The sequence below is a fragment of the Thunnus albacares genome, chromosome 3 (genome assembly GCF_914725855.1).
Source record: "Thunnus albacares chromosome 3, fThuAlb1.1, whole genome shotgun sequence".
Classification (NCBI taxonomy): Eukaryota; Metazoa; Chordata; class Actinopteri; order Scombriformes; family Scombridae; genus Thunnus; species Thunnus albacares.
Window position 1 is genome coordinate 37,098,897 of NC_058108.1, and position 21,882 is coordinate 37,120,778.

Sequence of the window (21,882 nt, forward strand, 5' to 3'; positions counted from 1 at the left end):
ATTTGGCGCTATATAAATAAAATTGAATTGGATTGAGTTATTACCTGTTTATGAGCTAGTGTGCTAAATTAGACTCTAATACTGATGTTTCACTGTGAAATGAGCCTTTAACTATATCTGCTACAATAAATGTAATATGCATTATCCCAGTTAAATAAGTAAATATTTACTTCTTTCTGATTAACATCACACACAAAGCAATCTGTTGTATTGTATTATATTGTTTATATTTAATGTTTTCCTGTTTTTTAGTCTTCATTTTTAAGTTGTTGGTTCAAATTAATTTCTGTAACCAGTTTTTTCCTTAAAACAGCTGGCCATTGTAGTTTTTAACAAACAGGAGGGAATAATGCATTTGTTGGGGACTATTTTCAATAGCGGATGAATCTCTAGTGAGTATTCTGGCAGCAGGACTTTGTGTGGGATTGTCAGTAGTTTTTGGACAACAATGGAGCTCCATGGCACAGAGGAAGAAGATATATTACAGACAATACTGGGTAGTCGATCAATTCGTTGTTGGTTTGAGTCTGCACATGTGATTTGTTGACAAAAAGTGAAATATACAGTCAGATATTTTGTAGTAGCTTGTTTCCTGCCTGCAGCTTGCTGCGGATAAAACAGATGAGTCACTCTGGGGAAGCAGCAGGGCCGAGCTGCTGGCCGCTGATGAACCTTTGTGGTTGTTTTGAGGTTTCAGCGGCAGGCGTTTGTTTCGAAACGCTCGCTCTCTCCCCACTCCGTTGACCTCGAGGTCAGAGACAGAGGAAAGCAGAAAGCGTGGGAAGTTTTCACACAGAGCAGAGCTGGTTATTCATTCACAGGACGCTGGTTCTCATTTTTACACTACAATTACTCTGTTACACAGAAACACATGGAGAAGGAGACAGCAGGGTGATATTTACTTCATTAACTGCATTACCAACAAGTATCAATAGGTTCAGGGTCAAAGGTTACAACAGTATTAACTCCAGTGAGTCTGTATTATGACAGAAGAAAACACTAAAGTTATAACTTGTCCCTGGGAACAGAATAATGAAAGGTCCACTTTCTATGACGCCAATGGCCATTTTCAGTTTATAAACCTCTTTATTCATTCATGTTGTTATTCTGTGCTTAGCCCAACATTGGCATTAGTTGGTAGCCTCTGTTGCTGTCCTGTTTATTTAGCTTCTAGCTTAGCCTAGCTTAGCAGTTAGCTTTCGTTATCCACAGTTAACGCAGCCTCATTAAAACAATGGTGTTCACAGATCCAATGTCCAATGATATTATTACTGATATAAATTATGGGCAAAATGCGACCAGAGTTGTAAAGTACCCTGATATGAAAACAGTTGCTGATGAACATATCAAGTAAAAAGTTCCCGTGTGAATGAGTTAGACAGCAGTGCTCTGAGTCAAATTTTATGATTCACAACATTGAACAGTGTGTATTCATAATGTTATCAGATCTGGGTTATATGAGCGGTGTACAGTGGGAAAGGAGTGTAACAGTGACAGATAACTGGGAGGCTAACAGGTGGTTTTACACTTAAGAGCCTACAGGAATTCTTAGTCAGTCATTACTGGAAGATTCAACCTCCACCCAAAATCTGAGTATCAATCACTTTCCCTCCTGAAAGCGTCTAACTGGTTAGATTCTGGGTGCAACTCTGGTCTAAAGGTGGCTGCTAACAAGCTGTTTCTCAGCCAGGTACAAACCCACAAAATCCCAATTCATGGCTGCCAAATCTGGTAAATATGGGCCAGCAGCAGCACGTATTTGTTCAACTAGTGCTGGAAGATAAGTGAGTGTGTCAGCATTCAGCCACAATTGGCACAACTTGGCCTCACACCTGCAGGTTGAATGTCGTTCAAAGCAAATATTAGGGGTGTTTCCATCTACTTGTTTTTTTTTTTATCTGTATTTTAATTATGGACATTAAAATGGACTGGAAACAACAAAAACTCCTAATATTCACAAAACAGGAGTGGATGGAAACAAACATTCACTACATTTTCTTTTGTAGATTTACTTGATATCTGGTCAAAATTTGTACTACATTTGGATGGAAACCTGGCTGGTGTCACTGAGTAACACAAAGATACAGGTTCTTCTTGTTGTCTTCATATTCTCTTGAAGTCTTTAGCTTCAGTGGTGGTGACTTTACTTCTACTACTGTACTACTATCGCTGTGGGTGTGTCAGTGTGCAAGCTAGCTAATAGCTCATTAGCAAAGTTTGTGCTAATGAGCTACGACTTTCACCAACAATTAACATGATTTTGTACGAAGCACAGCAAGTCAGTTTTTGGCAAACTTGTACGGAGCTTCCAGGCAAACTTCACTTTCATTTGCATAAAGTTACAGTTTTCAACTTTTGACCCCTCACTTTTATTGCTGCTATCTATCCCACAATGTTTTCAGAGATTCTTCATTTATGTCCCATAATAAATGAACAGCTCCTCTATGCGCTGCACCACATTCAGTGGATCTTCACATATGGGCACTTTCACTGGGACTCACAACAAATTCTACCTATTTATGATATTTTACATACATATTTTAGGTATATTGATGGTGTTCATCATGCTTCAAACCAGTAAGCTGCAGTCAGACCAAAATCAGCCTAATAAAATTTACTCGAATGTTGTAGCCAAAGGTAGGACGTAGAAGAAATAGCACGTGTAGGGTTGTAACATGGATGTTTAAAGAGAACTTGATACAGCGTTGGAGGTGGTGCCCCATTCATTCCTATGAAAGTTGCTCAGTGGCACATGAAGCCAAAAAAAAACCGTTCCTGCTGTAAAGAAATTACCTGTGTGAAAACATACAGGTACACTCTATGGGCTGCATGCGCCCATGAAGCATGCTCACTAGAGACTTCTGCTGGCCGAGACGGCTAACTTCCGGGTTAGCCCTCCGGCTAACTTGAAAGGGGATGAAATGATTCAACCATGTGGCTCCTCTAGACTTTCGAAATGTGATCCGAGCGAATGGATCAAATTCTGATAGTGAAATTAATCATTTCACAGGGGTTGTGACTCTCAAAAAAATGTATCTGTTGATTTACAGATGTCTCTTTCACAGTGTAAGTCTATGGGAAAAAGTCTTTTTGGGCCCCAATAGCATCACGTGACGTCATAATTACACGGTTTGGTTGCTATGTCAAATTGGCTTCAAAGCCCGGCGCTGTTCCTGAGGACTTGCTTTCGACCCCTCACCTTCATTGCTGTTATCTATCCCACAATGCTTTGAGAGATTCTTCATTTACATCCCATAGAAAACGAACAGCTCCTCTACGTGTTGCACCACATTCAGATGGTTTTCACATGACACATATGGGTGTTTCTGGCTCTGCTTTTGTGTGTGATTGTGTGTCAACTGGGACTCACAAAAATGTTTAATTCTACCTATTTATTATATTTTACATACATATTTTAAGTATATTGATTGCTGAATGTTCAGACGGAGAACATTGAGTCAAATTGGTTGTTATTACTGTGCAGTTGACACTGACGATTCAGAATGAGCCATAATGTTAACTGGCGGTAGTTTCAGACGTTAACTTTATTAGTGTGCTCACAAGCTAGCTAGCTAACGGATAATGTTAGAAATCATCTCTGAGCTAGCTTGCTTGCATGAATGTCATTTTTCTGGTGCTTTTAAAGTTAGTTAATGTTGTTTATGTGACTCATAGTTATAGGAAAGTCGCTTTAAGACTTAGAGCGTCTCTGGTTATAGTTCCATGGTGTGAGCATGACGATGTTTGCTAGCAAGCTAGCTAGCTCAGAGATTATTGGTTAATGTTAGCTCTCTGAGTTAGTCTGCTTGCACACTTGTCAGCTAACGAGCCAACAGATGCACTTTATTATTTAGTTAAAGTAGTCAGAATGTTTGTTATTCTGATAGAATTGAGCTTTATTGTATATTTACAGAACATTTATGGACAGTTGAAGCATTGGAACAGAAAATGTGACTTATGCACTGTTTCTCTTACTGCAGCCACTGAACTTCTTCAAAGTTGTTTTTGGTCTCAGATTGTTATCTCTTACCTGTTTGCTTCTTGCCCAGGTGCACAGATTGGAGGGATGGCCTGATTTAACAATATCTGTATTGTATGATTCTTCTTTCATTGCTTGATAGATATGATGAACTGTCCTCATGTAGTTCAGAGACTGAAACAATGTTTTGTACATTTCTCCTCATATCTGCTTTGCTATAACTTGAACATTTACTTTGGAAAGTTCTGGTCATCATGACTGAGTCTTTGCCTCAGGTTTCATTAACTGACCGAGAGTCGTCTCTAAAACAGGTGCATTATATTGAAATCTGTGACTGTGCATTCTGAACCATTATTATCAGACGCTACAATAAACGACCCAACTAATTAGGTTGCGTCTAAAGGTAACATTGTGTACGTAATTGAATTGAGGTTTACCAGAGTGAAAGGGGTTGGATATTTTGTGGTGTAAAACTCATGTTACTAGTAATTCATTAAAGGGATTATTGTTGTAAATTGAAATATCATATATGTAAAAATAATAATATATGAATTGTTATCAGGGCCGTTGAACACTGTTGCAAAGTGCTGTATGTATGTATGTCACATTCTCATTAGGGGTTGAGCCCCCCTAAAGGTCTGATCCTAGAATCGCCCGTGGTCCCGCTGATTACTGCTGATAGAGGCTCCAGGTTAGAAAACGCTCCTATGTGTCGTTCTGGAGTCACATGATCAAACCCCGTATCTGCTTGTTTAATTTATAGGACTTGTTGGGAATATTGATGTTCATAGAACCAATTGTGAACCTCAAACCTGGTTCAGGTCTGGTCCTTGTGTTTTCGGGGGGGTCAGTCTCATGCTGGTCTGATCACAGCAGCGGGGGGGTGGAGGGGTTGGGGGGTGGTGGGGGGGGGGGGGGGGGGGGTTGGGGCTGGTGTTTAGGGTGGGGGGTGGGGGTGAGGGAGGCGGGGTTTGGGTGGTGTTTTGTATCTTTTTCAGTGACAGCAGTCCAATAATCTATTCATGGGGCTCCTTGAGGGGAAAAAGGGCCCAGCTGCTCTAATTTGAGAATAAAGAGGAGGCCACCTTTGTTCTGTCGCTCAGGCTCTATTTCATGAAGAAACATCAGCCACCTCCCCCTCCTCCCAGCACCCCCCCCCCCCCCCCCCCCCCCCCCCCCCCCCGCCCCCCCCTCCCACACCGCCTCCTTTCATTCCTCCACTCACCCACGTTTCACACATCCACATATTTTGCTTTAAATTTACAGAAGCTCTTATAATTTCATATCACACATTATACAGTTTGATGTGTTTTTGTTGATGCTGGTAGGTTTTAAAATATATTTTGTATGTATGTTCCCACTTCAACTTTGTTCAATATTTTCTATATTTTTGGTCTCATTCTCTCCACAGTGCTCTCTTTATGTCCTCTCAAATAATACATGAAAAGAAAATGATGTGAAATAAAATATTTAAAAATATAAATATTCTATGTAGCTCAGCTATCTCTCAGGTTAAACGTTATAAGAGGCAGAAATAAAGTCCAACAGAGTCCAGAATGAGAAACATAACAAGAAAAAAAACATCAAACTAAAACATAAATATGAATAAAGAAAAATCTGAATAAAATGTATTTATAAAAGTGATGTGAAAGATTTCATGAAATGGCAAAGGAAGAGGAAGAAGATAAAGAATCATCATCATCATCATCATCAGGTGGTTATTTTGACAGCAGCTGCAGGAATCTGTGGATGACTTGTTACACAAGAGTGCTTTATTTTATTTTTGATTTTTTGTTGTTGTTGTTGATGAAAGAAAACAGAACGTTGCAATTATTTCCTTATCTCAGAAAAATAAATACTTTTGATCATATAGTGTAAACAGAACTCTTCACATAATTAATTAACTAAACAGAAAATAAACCATCTGAAAATGATTAACTAAACAACGATTTTATTGTATTTTAATTGCGTGTGTGTGTTTTTTTTTAAGAGGCCCAAAAACATCTCAAAAATGAGATGTTGTTTTTTTGCTTTTTTTTATCTCAATAACTTGTGTTATATATTGTTGGTTAAGTTGTTATTACAGAGCTCCTGAAGTCCTGAAAGACGATTGTTTTAAAATCTCAAACGCACAAAAAACAAAGTGCAAAATGGAGTCCTTATCTCATAATTACAAGAAAAGATCTTGTAATTATCTGCTTCTGCATAACATAATCCAATTTTATAAAAAAAAATGAATTTAAAATATTTAAAAAAAAAAAAAAAAAAAAAAAATATATATATATATATATATATATATATATATATATATATATATATAATCATTTGGGACCTCCGGGACTCCATACATTATGGATTTTGTGGATTTTTTCTTTTCTTTTCATTTCAGGGGAATGTTGTTTGACATTTCAGAGCCACCATACAAGAAGAAGCCGCAACATAACTGAAAAATTACAGAAAAATTGGGGAAAGAAGCAAAACATTTGAATATTTATTTGAACGGTAAACTCCTGTAAGACTTCTTCTTCTTCTTCTTCTTCTTCTTCTTCTTCTTCTTCTTCGTCTGTTTGTATAATTATCATTCAGACGTTAAAGTCCTCTCATGTCAGTTTTGGGGGTTTTTAGCCTCCATGTGTGAAGGCACTTCTCCACCTCCCTGTGAACTCACTGTAAACAAACCGACCTCATGAATATTAATCAGTGGGCGGGGTCTGTCGGTGGATATTACCCAGCCTCCTGCGGGGCCGCTGAAGTGCTGTCCGGGCTCCAGCTGCAGCCAGTCGGGCTCCAGACCGTGTTCAGCGGAGACGATAATAAAGAGAATCAGGACAATAGCAGACAAAAGGTTTCCGTGCAGGAAGGAGGCAGGACGTCGTCTTTACTGTCAGGACTTTGTGGGGATCTTTTTTTTTTTTTTTTTGGAAAGAAAAGCTTGTGCATGTCCCATCCGGAGGAGTATAAACCCGGAGCGGAGGGTCGCACCGACTTCCAGTGAACCCCCGAGAGCCGCCAGGCAGCAGCCCGCCGCCGGTATGACCCTCACCCGGAGCCCCGTCCTCCTCCTCCTCCTCCCCGCTGCCTTCAGCCTGCAGCTCCTGCTGCTCTCCGCCCGCATCAAGGTACACCAGACTCCCGCCGATGTTTGTGTCATTCAGGTTTTGGCTGGATTAGTTTGAGTTGTGGAGGAAGAGACAGAAACATGTAATAAATCTTTCTTTCATGTTCTGGATAAAGAATATGCAGCTTCCTCCCGCTGACAGCTCATTAATCTGCATTTACCTGCTTTAAAGTTGAAGTAAAGTTGTGTCAAGTTGCAGAAGTGAACTGAAACTTGTCATTTTAAAGTTTAAAATATTGAATTATTCATATTATGGTGAAATATGCCTTGAAAAAAAAACAACTTTCAAGAGATAAAACGGTTGAATGAAGTTCTTTTAATGTCCTAAATTCATGTAAAGTGATGAACTTGCTTTGGATTTCTACTAAGTTTGAGAAAGTTTTGCTCTAAACCAACACAATCCTTTACATTTGAACTTTTACGTGAATAAACGACTTTAAGGGCTTTAAACTTACTGAATTTTCTACTTTTCAAACCAAATGTTACTAAAACTCCTCAGTCTGCTCTCATGTTAAAAAATGAGTTTATTTTTAAGACCTGTGTACATTATTAAAACATTTTAATGAGATTCTGGTTCCGTAATGTTGGTCAGGTTTTGGATCACATGAGAGCAAACTGTGGTCGGGACTTTAATTGTTGATGCATGTGTCAGAATTATTCCAGTTTTGTTGAATTTAAAGAGTTTTTCTGGCAGTTTTTTTTTTCTGTGAGTCTGATGTTGCTTCAGGGAGCGATGAAGTCGTAAAGTAAAAGTGTCCCGAACATGATGGATTCAGGCTGTTTCCTGCTGTGTGTGTGTGTGTGTGTGAACACTGACTCTGCAGCAGCTGAACTCTGTGACACCAAACATATTCGTCAAAATCTGCAGCAGTTTTTCACCTGATAACATTGAACTTTCACTTCCAGGTGAAGATGTTGACCTTTTTCATCCGTTGCTGCAACGATTCATCTGTTGATCCTTTTTTTTCAATGACGTACTTGTTTGTTGTTGTTTGTCCAACGTAGATTCTCAAGTGTCCAAAGATCTTCAGCAAATCCTCACATGAGATGCTGCAACCAGATGATGTTTGATACATGATGTGAACAATTATCAAGTTACTTTTCAAGCAATTAAAGACAAACTATTGATCGTTTTAAGTTCTCCAATGTGAGGATTCCCTGTCCTTGTTATACATTATAGCAGACTTTCAGAATAAAAGACATTTAATGATGTCACCTTGAGATCTAGCAGATTGTGACGAGTTCTCTGGTGTTTTAAAGACCAGAAAACAATCTGCAGGTTGAATGATAATGAGAATAATCGTTAGTTGCTTTGTTACTTCATTCTAAATGATGCTAAAAGCTTCAACGAGGAGCTGCAACAACCAACATGTGGAACTCTAAAGCTTCTTCAAGAGGAAGTTTGGCTTCAACGTCCTCCAGTAACTGTTGAACTGTTGTTCTTCTCTGCAGGTTTCTTCAGCTTCAGGACACTTTGAGTTTCAGATTTTGTCGATGCAGAACGTTAACGGGCAGCTGCAGAGCGGCGCCTGCTGCGACGGATCCCGGGACGCGACGGATCGGCGCTGCACGACGGACGAATGCGACACCTACTTCCGCGTCTGTCTGAAGGAGTACCAGCTGAAGGTGTCCTCGGCCGGGCCCTGCAGCTTCGGCACCGCCTCCACGCCCGTGCTCGGTGGGAATACCTTTTCTTTACGCAACGCCAAGAGCGACAAAGCCAGGATCGTGCTGCCGTTCAGCTTCGCGTGGCCGGTGAGTCCAGAAGTTTAGACGATGGAAGTTTTTTTGGTGCTTGTTGTGTCACAAACCACATGTTCAAATCCTGGATGAAAGATTTAGATCCAACAGAGTTCAAGTAAATCCACAATTAGCTTAAAGGACGACTTCACAACTGTTCAACTGTGTCTTAAACCAACATTCAGGAGCTCAAATGAACATTAAAGCTGTAATCATTCCTCCTGTTCATACTGACCATTAGAAGATCCCTTCATAATGACCTTACAATGGAAGTGATGGAGGACAAAATCCACAGTCTGAAGCTAATATGAAGCTTCAGCGTCCAAATGAGTCAAATCAAGTAGATATCTTTCAACGTTACAGTCTTTTTAGTGCCAAAGTTCCTCTTTTTGTTACTTTACTTCCACTGCAGCTCAACAGCCTGGTCGCCAGAATAAAACGTCGGCGCTGTACGTTTCAACACATGAAATACAGCATCTCAACATTTCTAAAGTGACGTAGTTCACATGTGATCTATATAGGAGGAGGGGCAGCAGAGAGCACGGTTCAAGACCACTTTGAAACTGACACCGAAACCAATGTCCGCTTCCTGTTTCAACCGACAAAAGTGGATGTTTTTAGCGAGACATTTTTTTAACCCAAACCATGATCTTTCTCTAACCCTAACCACATGGTCTTTGTGCCTAAACCTAACCAGACCTTAACCACAGCGTTGTCACACCATAAAACATCATTATTCAACGGGTAGAAATGTTGATATGCTGCGTATTTCACGTGTTGAAACGTATATATTCAACGTTTCTGTGGTTTGCAGAAACATTCCGACGTTTTCTTCTGGCGACTGGGTTGCAGCTCAACAGGGAAACACTGTCCGAGGAAACACACAGACTGTAAATGTGTCAGATATCCACTTGATATGACTAACTCAGACTGAAGCTGAATAGAAGCTTCACACAGACTTTTAAATGCATTGAAAGCACATTTGAAGGATCTTTTAATATCCAGTATGAACAGGAGGGATAATTACAGATACCTGACTGCTGGTTTAACACACTGGGAACACTGGGAACACTGGGAACTGGTCCTTTTAAATGAAAACTAAACCTTTGACTTGCAAAGAGGCAGCAAAACACGGCTGGTGGTTTGACTCAGTTGCCATGGAGATGATTTTGATGTCATCACATGAGCTATATGTCATCAGGTGGTTGTATATGGAGGTTCAAAGAGGTTTTCAAACTGTGAGCTTCCTCTCCAGGAGAACACACACACACACACACACACACACACACACACACACGATACACGTTTTATAGACTCAGTGTGACTCAGACTTCCTGAAGATAATCATCATCATCATCATCTCTTAATCTGCTTCCTGAATGAACCTCCATAAATCTGCTCGAAAATCACAGACAAAAGACGCTTCTTATAACTGCAGAACATCCAGAGAATCATCCTCAACGTTATACTTCCTGCTTACATCCCCCCAAAATACATCCCCCAAAGCATTATGGGAGCTGTAGGTCCAAAACTGTGAGTATGATTATCTCCCAAATCCAAGTGAGACAAGCGACAAAGAATAATAAGTGGAGTGACAAATATTTTTAAGACATCACTAATGTTCCTCAAAAAAACCCCTCTAGTATCATATTCTATAAGATTTAATTCACACACTTTAAACCTTTACATATTTGGATTTATTAACTATTTATTGGTTTTATTGGTTTCTTTGGTGTGTGTGTGTCGTGCAGTCGATGTGTGTTCTTGGACTTTAATGATTCTTTGTGTATCGATATTCTGGGTCCGAGTGGAGCGTCTCTTCATGACTATATCTGGTGTCAGTGTTGACTCTCTGTGGGTCCCGGCAGACACAGCTGAGGTTTGTGGTTTTTCCTCGGAGGAGGAGGACAAACGCCGGCGGGCAGATGATTGTTGTCGTCTTCTTCCTTCTTCTTCGGTTGTTGTTGTTGTCATAGTTGTCTCTCCAGCGTGGCGGGAGGATAAAGGGCTGTTGTTGGCGTCGCTGCTCCGCCGGCTGCAGGACATTCCCTACTGTTGTTGACCCTGGTAACTGGCGTGTTAAATGAAGCCGTCATGGTCGTCGGGGCAGGATGAGGTTTCTGTTGTTGTTGTTGTTCCCTTCTTTTTTTTTTTTTTTTTTTTTTGTCTAAACTGGCAGCAGCAACCAAAACAGCCTCTATGTGTGCGTCAGTCGTGTTTATTAGAACTGAGACGGTCGTTCACTGGGTGTGTAAAGTCCTGCCAAACCGGCAGGAGCTCAGCCGAGACTCCGCCGTTCACCTCCACCCTCCTCCTCCTCCTCCTCCTCCTCCTCCTCCTCCTCTTTAGTGTTTTTCAGTAGTTTTTACATGTGACTCACTCACAGAGCTTTAAAGTCTTTTTTCAGGTCACTGTCGTCGTATTTGTTCCATCTTTTCCTCCCTCCGTCTCCGTCTGGTGGTTTATATTAGCAGGTTTTCTACAGGAAGCCGGGGGGGGGGGGGGGCTCATGGGACGCTGCTGGGGGGTGGGCGGGGTCAGCGATGAGGTCACCGTGTCCACACCTGGAGCGAAGGTGGTTCAGCCTTCGGCAGTAAAAAGGTGACGAGCGTTCTCTGGCTCCGTCACCAGCGGGGTTGCAGTTGGAAGATATTTGTAAGGTTTTGATGTGTGTCGGTGGTTTTCTGCTCTGCTGCGGTTTGTGTTGGAACAGATGATGTTGTCTTATTCAGACCACCCCGAAAACACACACACACACACACACACACACACACTGAAAGGCTGCTGGATGGATGACTGCTTAGAGTCTGAAATGAAGTTTTTTGGTAAATAAAAACAAATGAGCCACCAGGAATACATTATTCAACTTTAAATAATTAATATAAACAGAATTGTGTGTGTTTTCTGAGAGTTTGTCACACTTCCTGTTTTCAGTCCGGATCAGTTCTTGTGTGAAAAGTTAAAAGATCTCTATAGACATTTTCGTCTCATCTATGGAAGGTTCAAGTATCAAGAAGAAACGATTCATCCTGAGAGGAAGATGAACACATGAACCGACCGTCCAATAGCTGTTGAGAGATTTCAGTCAGCTGACGTGGTCCTTACAGTCCTGCTGCTGCTAGTGTCTCTAGAAGTAGTTTTCAGGCAAACTTACAACTTTATCTGCTCGTTAATTAACCCCTTAGCTTCTGTGTACGGAGGCCAGAAGCTGCCAAAATGAACACAAAACCAGCAAATACTGAATAATCATTAACATTTAGAGTAGAGCTGCAAACATATGATGGTTCCAGCTTCTTAAATGCTCTTATTGGTCTTAAGTTATAGTTATTTTGGGGTGTACACTGGAGGAAAGAAGACATTTGAAGGACTCATCTTGTGCTCTGTTATTGTTAAAGACATTTTTCACTGTTTTCTGATGTTTTATAGACCAAACTATTAATGGATGAATGAAAGTAATGATTAGTTGCAGCCTTAATTTAATTAGCGAGATCTTGAACGTCAAACCAAAGGATGATGGAGGCCACAGATTGGTCCGTCCAACCGCCTCCTCTGTCGTCTTCTGTTCATCACAGGTTTGACTCCATGATGTTTGTTCTTCTTCTCTGTTCAGAGTTTGTTTTCATTCATCTGCTGAAGGAGGAAAAGTTTCAACACCTGGACGTACCTGCAGGATTTATGACATCACAGCTAGTTCAGAGCCAATCAGGGTCCAGTATGTAACTGTGGAAGCTTGAAGCCTCCAGAGCTCAAACACTGACTTTCCAGTGAAGCAGGAGACATCTGGTGTCCAGCAGGAAAACTTTAGGAATTAACAATATTTACAGATTCACAGAGATTTTTAATGAAGGAGGAGACGACGTTTGAATAACTTTGAACTAGTCGATGGAACGTTTTGTTGTGAAAATCCACAACAGACACAAATCATGATTCAAAGTAGAGTATTTTTATGTCTTAAAAACACGTCTGGGGGCCATCTTTAAGATTTTAAAGAGCGAGGAGGGAGACGAGGTGGAGCGAAGCATGTCGGCATTTTTCCAGCTGATAACTGCCCCAGTGAATTATGGGATGAGAGGGAACAGAACGGCCTGCTGGGACGTCAGAACTCCAGATGTCCAGATGTGGATCCACCGGTCGACCCGCTGCTTTCCTTCCCGCCATACTGTCAACTTATGATGAATGGATCTTACAGGTTTCCTAATTGATCAGAAAATTAACCTGCAACTATTTTGATAATCGATTGATCATTTCAAATGTCAAATATTTGAGGATTTGAAGCTTTTCTTTGTCATAAATGACATGTTGATCAGACAAAACAAGACATGAAGATGCTTCCTGCAGCTCTTGAGTTCTGTCTTTATAGATGAGAGAATAATAAGCAGATTAATTGACGCTGAAGATGATCGTCAGTCACTTTGAGAACCAGTGATGAAGTGTAACCGTACACTGGGTTTGGGTTCACAGTTCGTACGATTTCAGTACAGCAGAAAAAAAAAGGAAAGAAAAGAATATTTGGATCCTTTTTATTTTAAAAAATGTTAATATCCAACAACAGTTCATTGTAACTATATTACATAACATAGTGAACAAACCCTCTGTTCCCTGCAGGGAGTCAGGACGCCTGCTGACGTCTGTTAATGATGATTTATAGTTGATCAGAACCGGTTCTTACAACATGCAGCCCGAATACGTCACAAATCAAATATGTTTATAGTCGTTGTGAACAGCTTCACTCAAAGCCGACCGACACAGAGATGAGAGGAGGCACGATATCGTTTAAATAATGGTTCATATTTTATTAATAATGACGGCAGTGACACCACATGAGCATTGGTAACCAGGGTAACCAGGGTAACCAGGGTAACTGTGATGATATGGTGCTAGAATTATAGTCCCGTACATCAGAGTTTGTGGATTATTCAACTATTTTGACAGTAATTGTTTGGATCATCTTGTACCAAACAAATAAATGAACTTTGCATCTTTTCCTCATGATGTTGTCAGCAGCTGATAAACCAGTAAACAGAAGAGAAACAGTGTGAGTGAGTTCCTCCTCCTCCTCCTCCTCCTCCTCCTCCTCCCGCCTGCCTGCCTGCCCGGACCTGCCTCCACATGTCGCCTGGTTTCTGCCTGCTCACAAACTATTTTCCCACAGCGAGGCTGCAGCCAGAGAAAGCAGTTCCACCTCCTCAATCAAACAATCAAAGGGACTGGGAGTGATGGGAAATCACCAGCGGCCTGCTTGTAGATGTTTTGGCAAGAGGCAGTCAGAGGCTTGTTGGCAGCCGACAGGTTTTTTCATTCCTGCTCTCGTCTGAAAATCTAATTAGCTGCTGAAACGTTTTTGTCGGTGCCACCCACTGTGACAACACGTTTATTTTTCCTCGCAGCTCAGGACGCATCGGTGCGACACCCAGATCGTGTTTCAGCCAGAGACGGTGACGCAAGCGTGTTGCAAGAATCGTTCAGAGGGTTTTTTTTTTTTTTTTTTTTACAGTCAGCGGATTCGGCACGTTAGCTCGTTCTGCGTTAGTGACAGTTATGTGGCGTTGAGGTAAACTGCTCAGTGGAACACTGGAGACATGACGCGCTGGTCTTGGGAAGAGTTTGGTGTTGACTTTGATTCTGGTTCTGGTTCTTATCGAATCCTTGCTCTGATTTATGTCTGTAGAACAAATAAAAATATGTTAAAAGCAAAAAAAACCCAGATGTTCAGATGTCTGAACATCAGCTGATTGTCGGACATTATGACCCCGTTTCCTCCTGAATAATGACACCTGACTCCGTCTTAGTTTGCACCTGCATTAACAGCAACAGGTGTGACTGTGACATCATACATGCTGCAGGTGTGATCAGCTGTGATCCTTGCTGCTGTAGACGGAGGCTCAGCAGGTCCAGAATTCAGTAAGCAGCATCCAGAAGCATCTTTCTGTAGAGGTTCGTAGCCGCTTTTTGGACCTGAATCCACTTCAGAGCCAATTCAGGATACACGACCAGTTTAAAAGCGTCTCTCTTTTAGTAAACAAGACTTCTGATTCCAGTCCTGATTCTGGTCTCTTCTGAACTCTTGGAGGTTTATTATCAGTCAGTCAGGATTAGTCTAAATGATGCTGAACCTAATGCACAGAAACACAAACACAGCAGTTTATGTTCTGTTTATGTGACAAAAGAAATTTAAATCTGTTTAGAGACTGAACGAGTAGCTGCGACAAACCATTATTTTCAGTTAGGGGTGTGCCCGAATACAAGTACATTATTCAGCAAAGCACAAATAACATGTTAAATACCAGTTTGGAGGTTGGTTACATCATTATCTCAGTCCCAAGGGACTCTCCATAACCTGTTGTTCCTCTTCTCCTTTCCACAGAGTTAGGTTGTAAAAAATAGGCAATAAATGAAAAGTGCAAAGCAAGAATCACCTTTGAAGTTCTTCTACATGTTACAGGCTGTGCTGTCTGTGTGTTATGGGTGTATAAATAGGTAGAGGTCTGTCTGCAATGAGGTGATGAGTAAAGTTTTATCTCAGTAGTTAGCGCAGTCCTCTATGATCTGGGAGACTCCAGGTCGAGACCAGATGTGGGGACCTCCTTCATAAGGTAGTTTATTCATGAACACTTACTGTAACACTTTAATTTTCTAAAATTAAAAGTGTCATAAAAACAAAAACAGGATTTTTAAGCCTCTTTCCACTTTTAGACAAATACAAATAATTTTGCTGCCTCAACAAATACAGATACAAATACAAATACAAATACTGGACTCTCTGCACATCACTATTTTCAATTAATCTGCTAATTATTTTCTGGATTTAATCACTTTCTCTGTAAAATGTTAGAAAATAGTAAAGAATGCTTGTTAGTAAGTTTGAGAAGCTGAAAACAACAAATATTTGAGCATTTTTGCTTAAAAATGACTCTAATCAACTAATTGTTGCAGCTCTAGTTGAGAGCAGGTTCGTCTCAGATATGGTAACTTCCTGTCTTGCCATGTTTTTAAGACCAGCAGCTTGTTCCAAACTAAACTATATTCTGACTTCAGCTCTGATTTAAACACTGAAGATATGAGGCAGGTTATAGAGCCGCCTCTCATCTGTCGGTGTATAAACCCTCCATACTGGATATTTCCATCTTCAGAGGACTCAGGAAACATAGAAAACATGGATTACTCCCCTGTGTGATGTTTGTTATGGCTCATTTTGGTCCAGTACTCCTGTCAGCTGCTCTGTAAGCCCGAGTTAACCACTAATCTGTTCACTACATGGACCCACTGTGGTTTCACATCCACAGCGTCGGTAGCGTTGAGAGTTGATCTAGCTGCTGCGGATCTACGCCAGAAACGTCAGCAGGGTCTGATAGATGTGGACGCGATGATGTAAGACCACACAGGTTCAGGCCGCGCAAAAACGCCAACTTGCATTCAAAACATTAGAAAACTGAATTTTTCACATTCAAGTTTTGTTTTGAAGAATCTGATACGACCTGGATATGATCTTCATAGACCTTCACTCACGTGTCATAACTGATTGCAGATGTGCTTCGGTTGTAAAAACAGAATAGTAGAACACAACACATCATCAGCTTTAAGCTGATATGTTGAACTTGTTAGCAAACAATTGCTTTTATTTCCACATCCAGCAGTTACGGAGCAACATTATCATTCATTTGATGAATGTGAGTCCAATATTCACTCTCTTTTAGCTCTGTTTTTACTCTCTACCAACTCCTGAGGGAAATATCTGGCTCTTTAGCTGCTAAATGCTCCACTATGTTCACCAGCTAGTCTACAGCTAACTGTGTCTGTTTGCTTGTTTGGCCTAAAACGACGCTATGAGACACTGAGAGTGAACCAGAACAGTAAAGTTGCAGCCGGACAGATAAACAATGAGCTGAAACTCACTATAAAGCTCCGTAAAGCCGAGAGGAGCTGCAGAGTCTCTGATGATTCTCTGTAGGTTCATCACTACGAACCACAACCAACACTGTTACTGTACAGATCAGACTGTGGAGTTGATTATAGCTGCTGTCAAAACACATCATATATTGCAAACATCATCCTACCAATAATGTTGTGGTTACAGGTTATGAGTGATAATTCTGTCAGAAAATACTGATCTGACTCCAAAAACAAACATTTTCATTATTTGGTTTTGTCTTCAGTTCTGCCAGGAAATGCACTTAGTGTCACTGTTAAGATCAGACTGTGGAGTTTAAACTCAGGACAAATTGAAAATGCTCATAAAACCAGGTGGATGGAAACACACTGACATAATACATTCTGTAGCCTCAAACCTTCACCGTAAAATCAAGTCTGTAACCTCAGACAGCCCTCACTGTACACACACACACACACACACACACACACACACACACACACACACACACACACACACACAAACACACAAACACACACTCTGCAGCCTGTGTGTGTTTCCTTGCTCTGATTTTTGGAGTTTTGTTGACGTTGAGCTCAGAGTTTGAATGGTATGAATGTTGGAAAGCGAGTGTCACTACAGAGACAGAGAGAGAGAGAGAGAGAGAGAGAGAGAGAGAGAGAGAGAGAGAGACCACAAACCACACACACACACACACACACACACACACACACACACACACACACACACTCTGGCTCTGGTCTGTGTGTTATTCGATAGCGGTGAGAGCGACAGTGGCTTTAAGAGAGACAAAGAGAGACACAATAATGGGACTCTAACACACACACATACACACACACACACACACACTCTTGTACAAACACTAAAACCAGATGAAATGGAAAAAGAGACAGAAACCGAGTTTGTTTCCAGCGATGCGTCTAAAAGTTCCTTTGATCTGTTTGAACTCATATAAGATAAAATCATAAATACTTCAAACTTTTTTTTTATGCTGAAATAGTTTTTATTATAAATGACACATTTATCAAAGGACTGAGTGAATAAATCTGTGATTAGTTGAATATTTGAGCTGAATGTGATGTCATGATGTTTAACCTCACATTTGTAATTTTTTATATTGAACGTTTTCATTTGTTGCGGAATAAGAAAGAATTTTAACTTTCTACCAACAAATTAAAGAAATGTTTTCATATTTATTGATTATTGGTATTTATTAGATGTATTTGCATCCTTAAGTTAATCATGCTTTTGTTTTTTAAAGTGACGTCTTCAGTTTGATTGATTAATATGACGTCAGTTTAATAAAACCTCAAACAAATGAAAGCAGTTTTAATATTTTCACTTTATGAAATGATTCATCTTTTATATTATTATTATTATTAGTAGTAGTAGTAGTAGTAGTAGTAGTATATAACTGTTATTATTATTATTATTATTATTATTATTATATAACTGTTATTGATTAATTCCCTCATCCTCCTTCTCTGTGCAGAGGTCGTACACGTTGATCGTGGAAGCTTTGGACTTTAACAACGACTCGTCCTCCGGCGGTGAGTACCATCATCATCATCATCATCATCATCATCATCATCATCATCATTCATCCTGCTCTGTTTAGTTTCCTCTCCTGCTGACTAACTAACATGACCTTTGACCTGAGAGCTCTGTGTGAAAACGACTGATCTGCTCCAGTTTGTTGGTTCGAAGGCTGAATCTTTCTGTTATCTGTATGATGAAGGTCAAATCTGGGAGGTTTTTTTATTTGATGTTCAGCATGAAAAGTTAACATATTATGAAACTGTCCGTTCCTGCCGTCCAGTTCAAAGACATATTGAACCTTTTAGAGACTAAACAATTATTAATAAAGACATGTAAAGACTTTTAAACTGCTGGACTTTTGTTTATTGCAGTGATAAAATCAGTTCCTCCTCTGACAGCAGGCTGTTTACACGCTCTGGATGAGTCTCATTCAGAAAACTGGTTGTAAAGACGTTGTGTGCAGACAGAGAGACAGAGAGAGAGAGAGAGAGAGAGAGAGAGAGGCTTCTGTTTATCACCCGGCGGTCAACGAGGCGGTCGGAGCGAGAGAGAGAGTGTTGGCTCGGTGCTGTATTTGGCGTCCCACAGGGAACCATTATAGGCCCGGTGTGAAGTGGACTACAGTTCAGGCTGTTGGGTTCCAGTTTGAGTCCAAACATGAAACCAGAAATGCGCCTCCTCCTGCCGGTTAAAAGCTACGTTAAGCTTTCGTACATGTGAGATTTTGAGGGTTTGTTCAGACAGTTCAAACAGCTAAAAGGTCGAAGCTGAAACTGCCGTCGAGCCAAATGAGGACAGAACAAATATTGACCCTCTCAGTTTAGCGTCAACAGGCCAAGTGGCCCCGAACACGTGGCCTGTTGAGGAACACCTGCTTTAATCTGTTACTGCTCAGAGAGAATATTATTATTATTATTATTATTATTATTATTATTATTATTATTATTATTTTACACCACCTTTGAGACTGACCTCAGTAAACACACAGTTAAAGCTTCATTTAATTATATTGTAATTCTTTAAATAAAAGTCTTCTTCATATGAAATCTGCGTCATCACACATGAAATCATAATACATTTTTGTATCCATGTATGAAAAAGGCGCAGATGAGCTCTGTTGGATGTTATAAACTGAGATTTTTATGTTTTGTTAAATAGCTGCTTTGGACCTGAACACGCAGAAAAGAGACAAAATTACAATGAATTTTGTTTTGTAAATTTTTTTTTAAATATATAAAAAGTGTATTTTTGCATTAGAAACTGCTGTGTGATGATGTGTTCAGGGTACACAGCAGCTGCTCTACACAAACTGTGTCAGTGTTGCAGGAGTTCAACTATTTGATGAAGCCAAATCTGCGATCATCATCATCATCATCATCATCATCATCATCATCATCATCATTACTGACTGTACAGTTAATTATAGATGTTAAATCCAGTGCTGATGTTTCTCTGCTGCAGTTCCTCTAACGGCCACTAGATGGTGTCAAGACAACTGTGACTGTATTGAAGTGAATGTTAGAAAAACATGAACAAATCTCAGTTTTGCGGATTATTGTTGAAACACTGATCCACATTTTTCACAATTTTCTGACAGTTTATGGACCAAACAACTAATCGATTAATCGAGAAAATAATCTACAGATTAATCTAATGAAAATAATCGTTAGTTGCAGCTGTCGATGCCGTATTGTTTGATTGGCAGGTGTCTCAGCCTCTCACAGCGTCTTGACCTTTGACTCTTTGCTCTCATGAATATATTCTTACTGCAGTAACAAAAGTCCAAACACTGACAGCTTTTCCTTCAGTCTAATGATAATAATAATAATAACAACAATGACGACGGTGATAATGATGATAACAATAATAGCAATAATAATACATTTTATTTATAAAGCGCTTTTCAATAAACTCTGTACACATTAAATAAGTAAAAAGGATCCAGAAAAACTCAACACAAGTGTTAAAAACATCAACTCAGATATTAAAACCAGTTTTAAAAGGTGAGTTTTGATGGCAGGAAGGTCACAGGTGAGTTTGGGGAGAGAGTTCAGTTTGCAGACGTTGACTCGACGGCTCCGACGGTATTCATCGATGAAGTGCCAGCTTTGAATATTTGCTCAAATATCCTTGAAGGAACAGATCCAGCTTCTTTTGAGGTTAACTATTTTTCAAATCTGCTGCCTCGGTGCCATTTTTAGCACCTTTTTTTAAACTTCCCGTCATGATGTGAAGCATCACAGTTTGCTCCCAGGCCGATGGTGCTACCTGCTCTGAGGGTTTTTTTTTTTAAATTCACGCTGAGTTTCTTTTTTTCAGCGATTTCAGTCCAGCTGAGTGTCGGTTAAACAGACGCCGTCACCTCAGCCCGACCACACTTTCCACCCCGCTGGTGAAATACCACAGAGCGGCTCAGCATTTTCAAACTGCTCTGGAATATTACAGCAGACAGCCTCCGTCTGACAGCTCTGATCTTACAGCAGCTGTAATTATTTCTTGATTGATTGTTTGTCATGTTTTATTCAAAAGTTCCAAAGATGAACTGATTCCAGCTCCTCATATGTCAATGTTTTCTTCATGATAATAAACTGAATCATTTGGTGGTTTTGGACTCTCAGTTGAACAAAACAAGCAGTTTGAAGACGTCTGTGTTTAGTTTTTTTTTTTTACTACTTTCTGACGTTTTAAAGACCAACTGGTTCATTGAGAAAATAAAAGCCAAATGACAAAATGTAAATGTGAAATGCTGACATGCTAACATGCTAAATTAACATCACACACTTAAACATGACATGCTAACTGAGTATGTTATGTTACATATATAAATCTGAAGAGCGAGACACACGATGGCTTCTTCAACCAGAGAATAAAACAGATAAATATAAAATATGAAGGTAAATCAATCTAACAAATTAAACACATTATGAGGAAACGGATTATTGTTGTTTCCATAACAACAGAACAAACTCTACAGTCATTTATTTACTGATAGATTACTGTTTTGGTTAATATGGTAGCGTCTTTTTACAATATTATAATTACAGACTGTCAACTGTGAGACAAAATATGATTAAAATGTTTCCCTGAAGTCATGTAGATGATGTTATAATAGTTGTTTTAGGGCTGAATCGTGTCTGCAGACACATAAACCTCCAACAATCAGATCAGATCAGCTGACTGAACTGACCTGACCCGGTGTGTCCGCAGGCGTCGGCGGGGCGGTGATCGAGAAAGCCGTCCACTCGGGGATGATCAACCCGAGCCGGCAGTGGCAGAGCCTGAAGCACAACGGCCCCGTGGCTCAGTTCCACTTCCAGGTCCGTCTCAGCTGTGACGAGCACTACTACGGCTTCGGCTGCAACAAGTTCTGCCGCCCGCGAGACGACTTCTTCGGACACTACGAGTGCGACCACAACGGCAACAAAACGTGCCTGGAGGGCTGGTCCGGTCCAGACTGCAACACTGGTGAGAGATTTACTGACATACTGGGACTAATGGCAACTAAAACTGTTTTTATAGTCATTAAATCATATGAAAGGACAGGCTGCTGTCCTCCTTCTGTGCAAAAATGTATTTCAAAGTTTATCTGAAGCTAATATGAAGCTTCAAGCATCCAAA

At 40.3% G+C, this 21,882-nt stretch overlaps 1 protein-coding gene across 2 annotated transcripts in view; it reads left to right on the forward strand.

Annotated features, from left to right (window-relative positions):
- Nucleotides 1–6,318: 6,318 nt before the first annotated feature.
- The window catches only part of LOC122975129 (protein jagged-1a-like), a 33,649-nt gene continuing 18,085 nt past the window's right edge, over nt 6,319–21,882 (forward strand). For both annotated transcript variants that reach the window (XM_044343367.1, XM_044343378.1), the window contains exons 1-4: nt 6,319–7,098; nt 8,550–8,852; nt 18,218–18,275; nt 21,472–21,729. In XM_044343367.1, the coding sequence (XP_044199302.1) occupies nt 7,012–7,098; nt 8,550–8,852; nt 18,218–18,275; nt 21,472–21,729 (706 nt within the window). In that variant the 5' untranslated portion in view covers nt 6,319–7,011. The remainder of the gene's footprint in view (nt 7,099–8,549; nt 8,853–18,217; nt 18,276–21,471; nt 21,730–21,882) is intronic.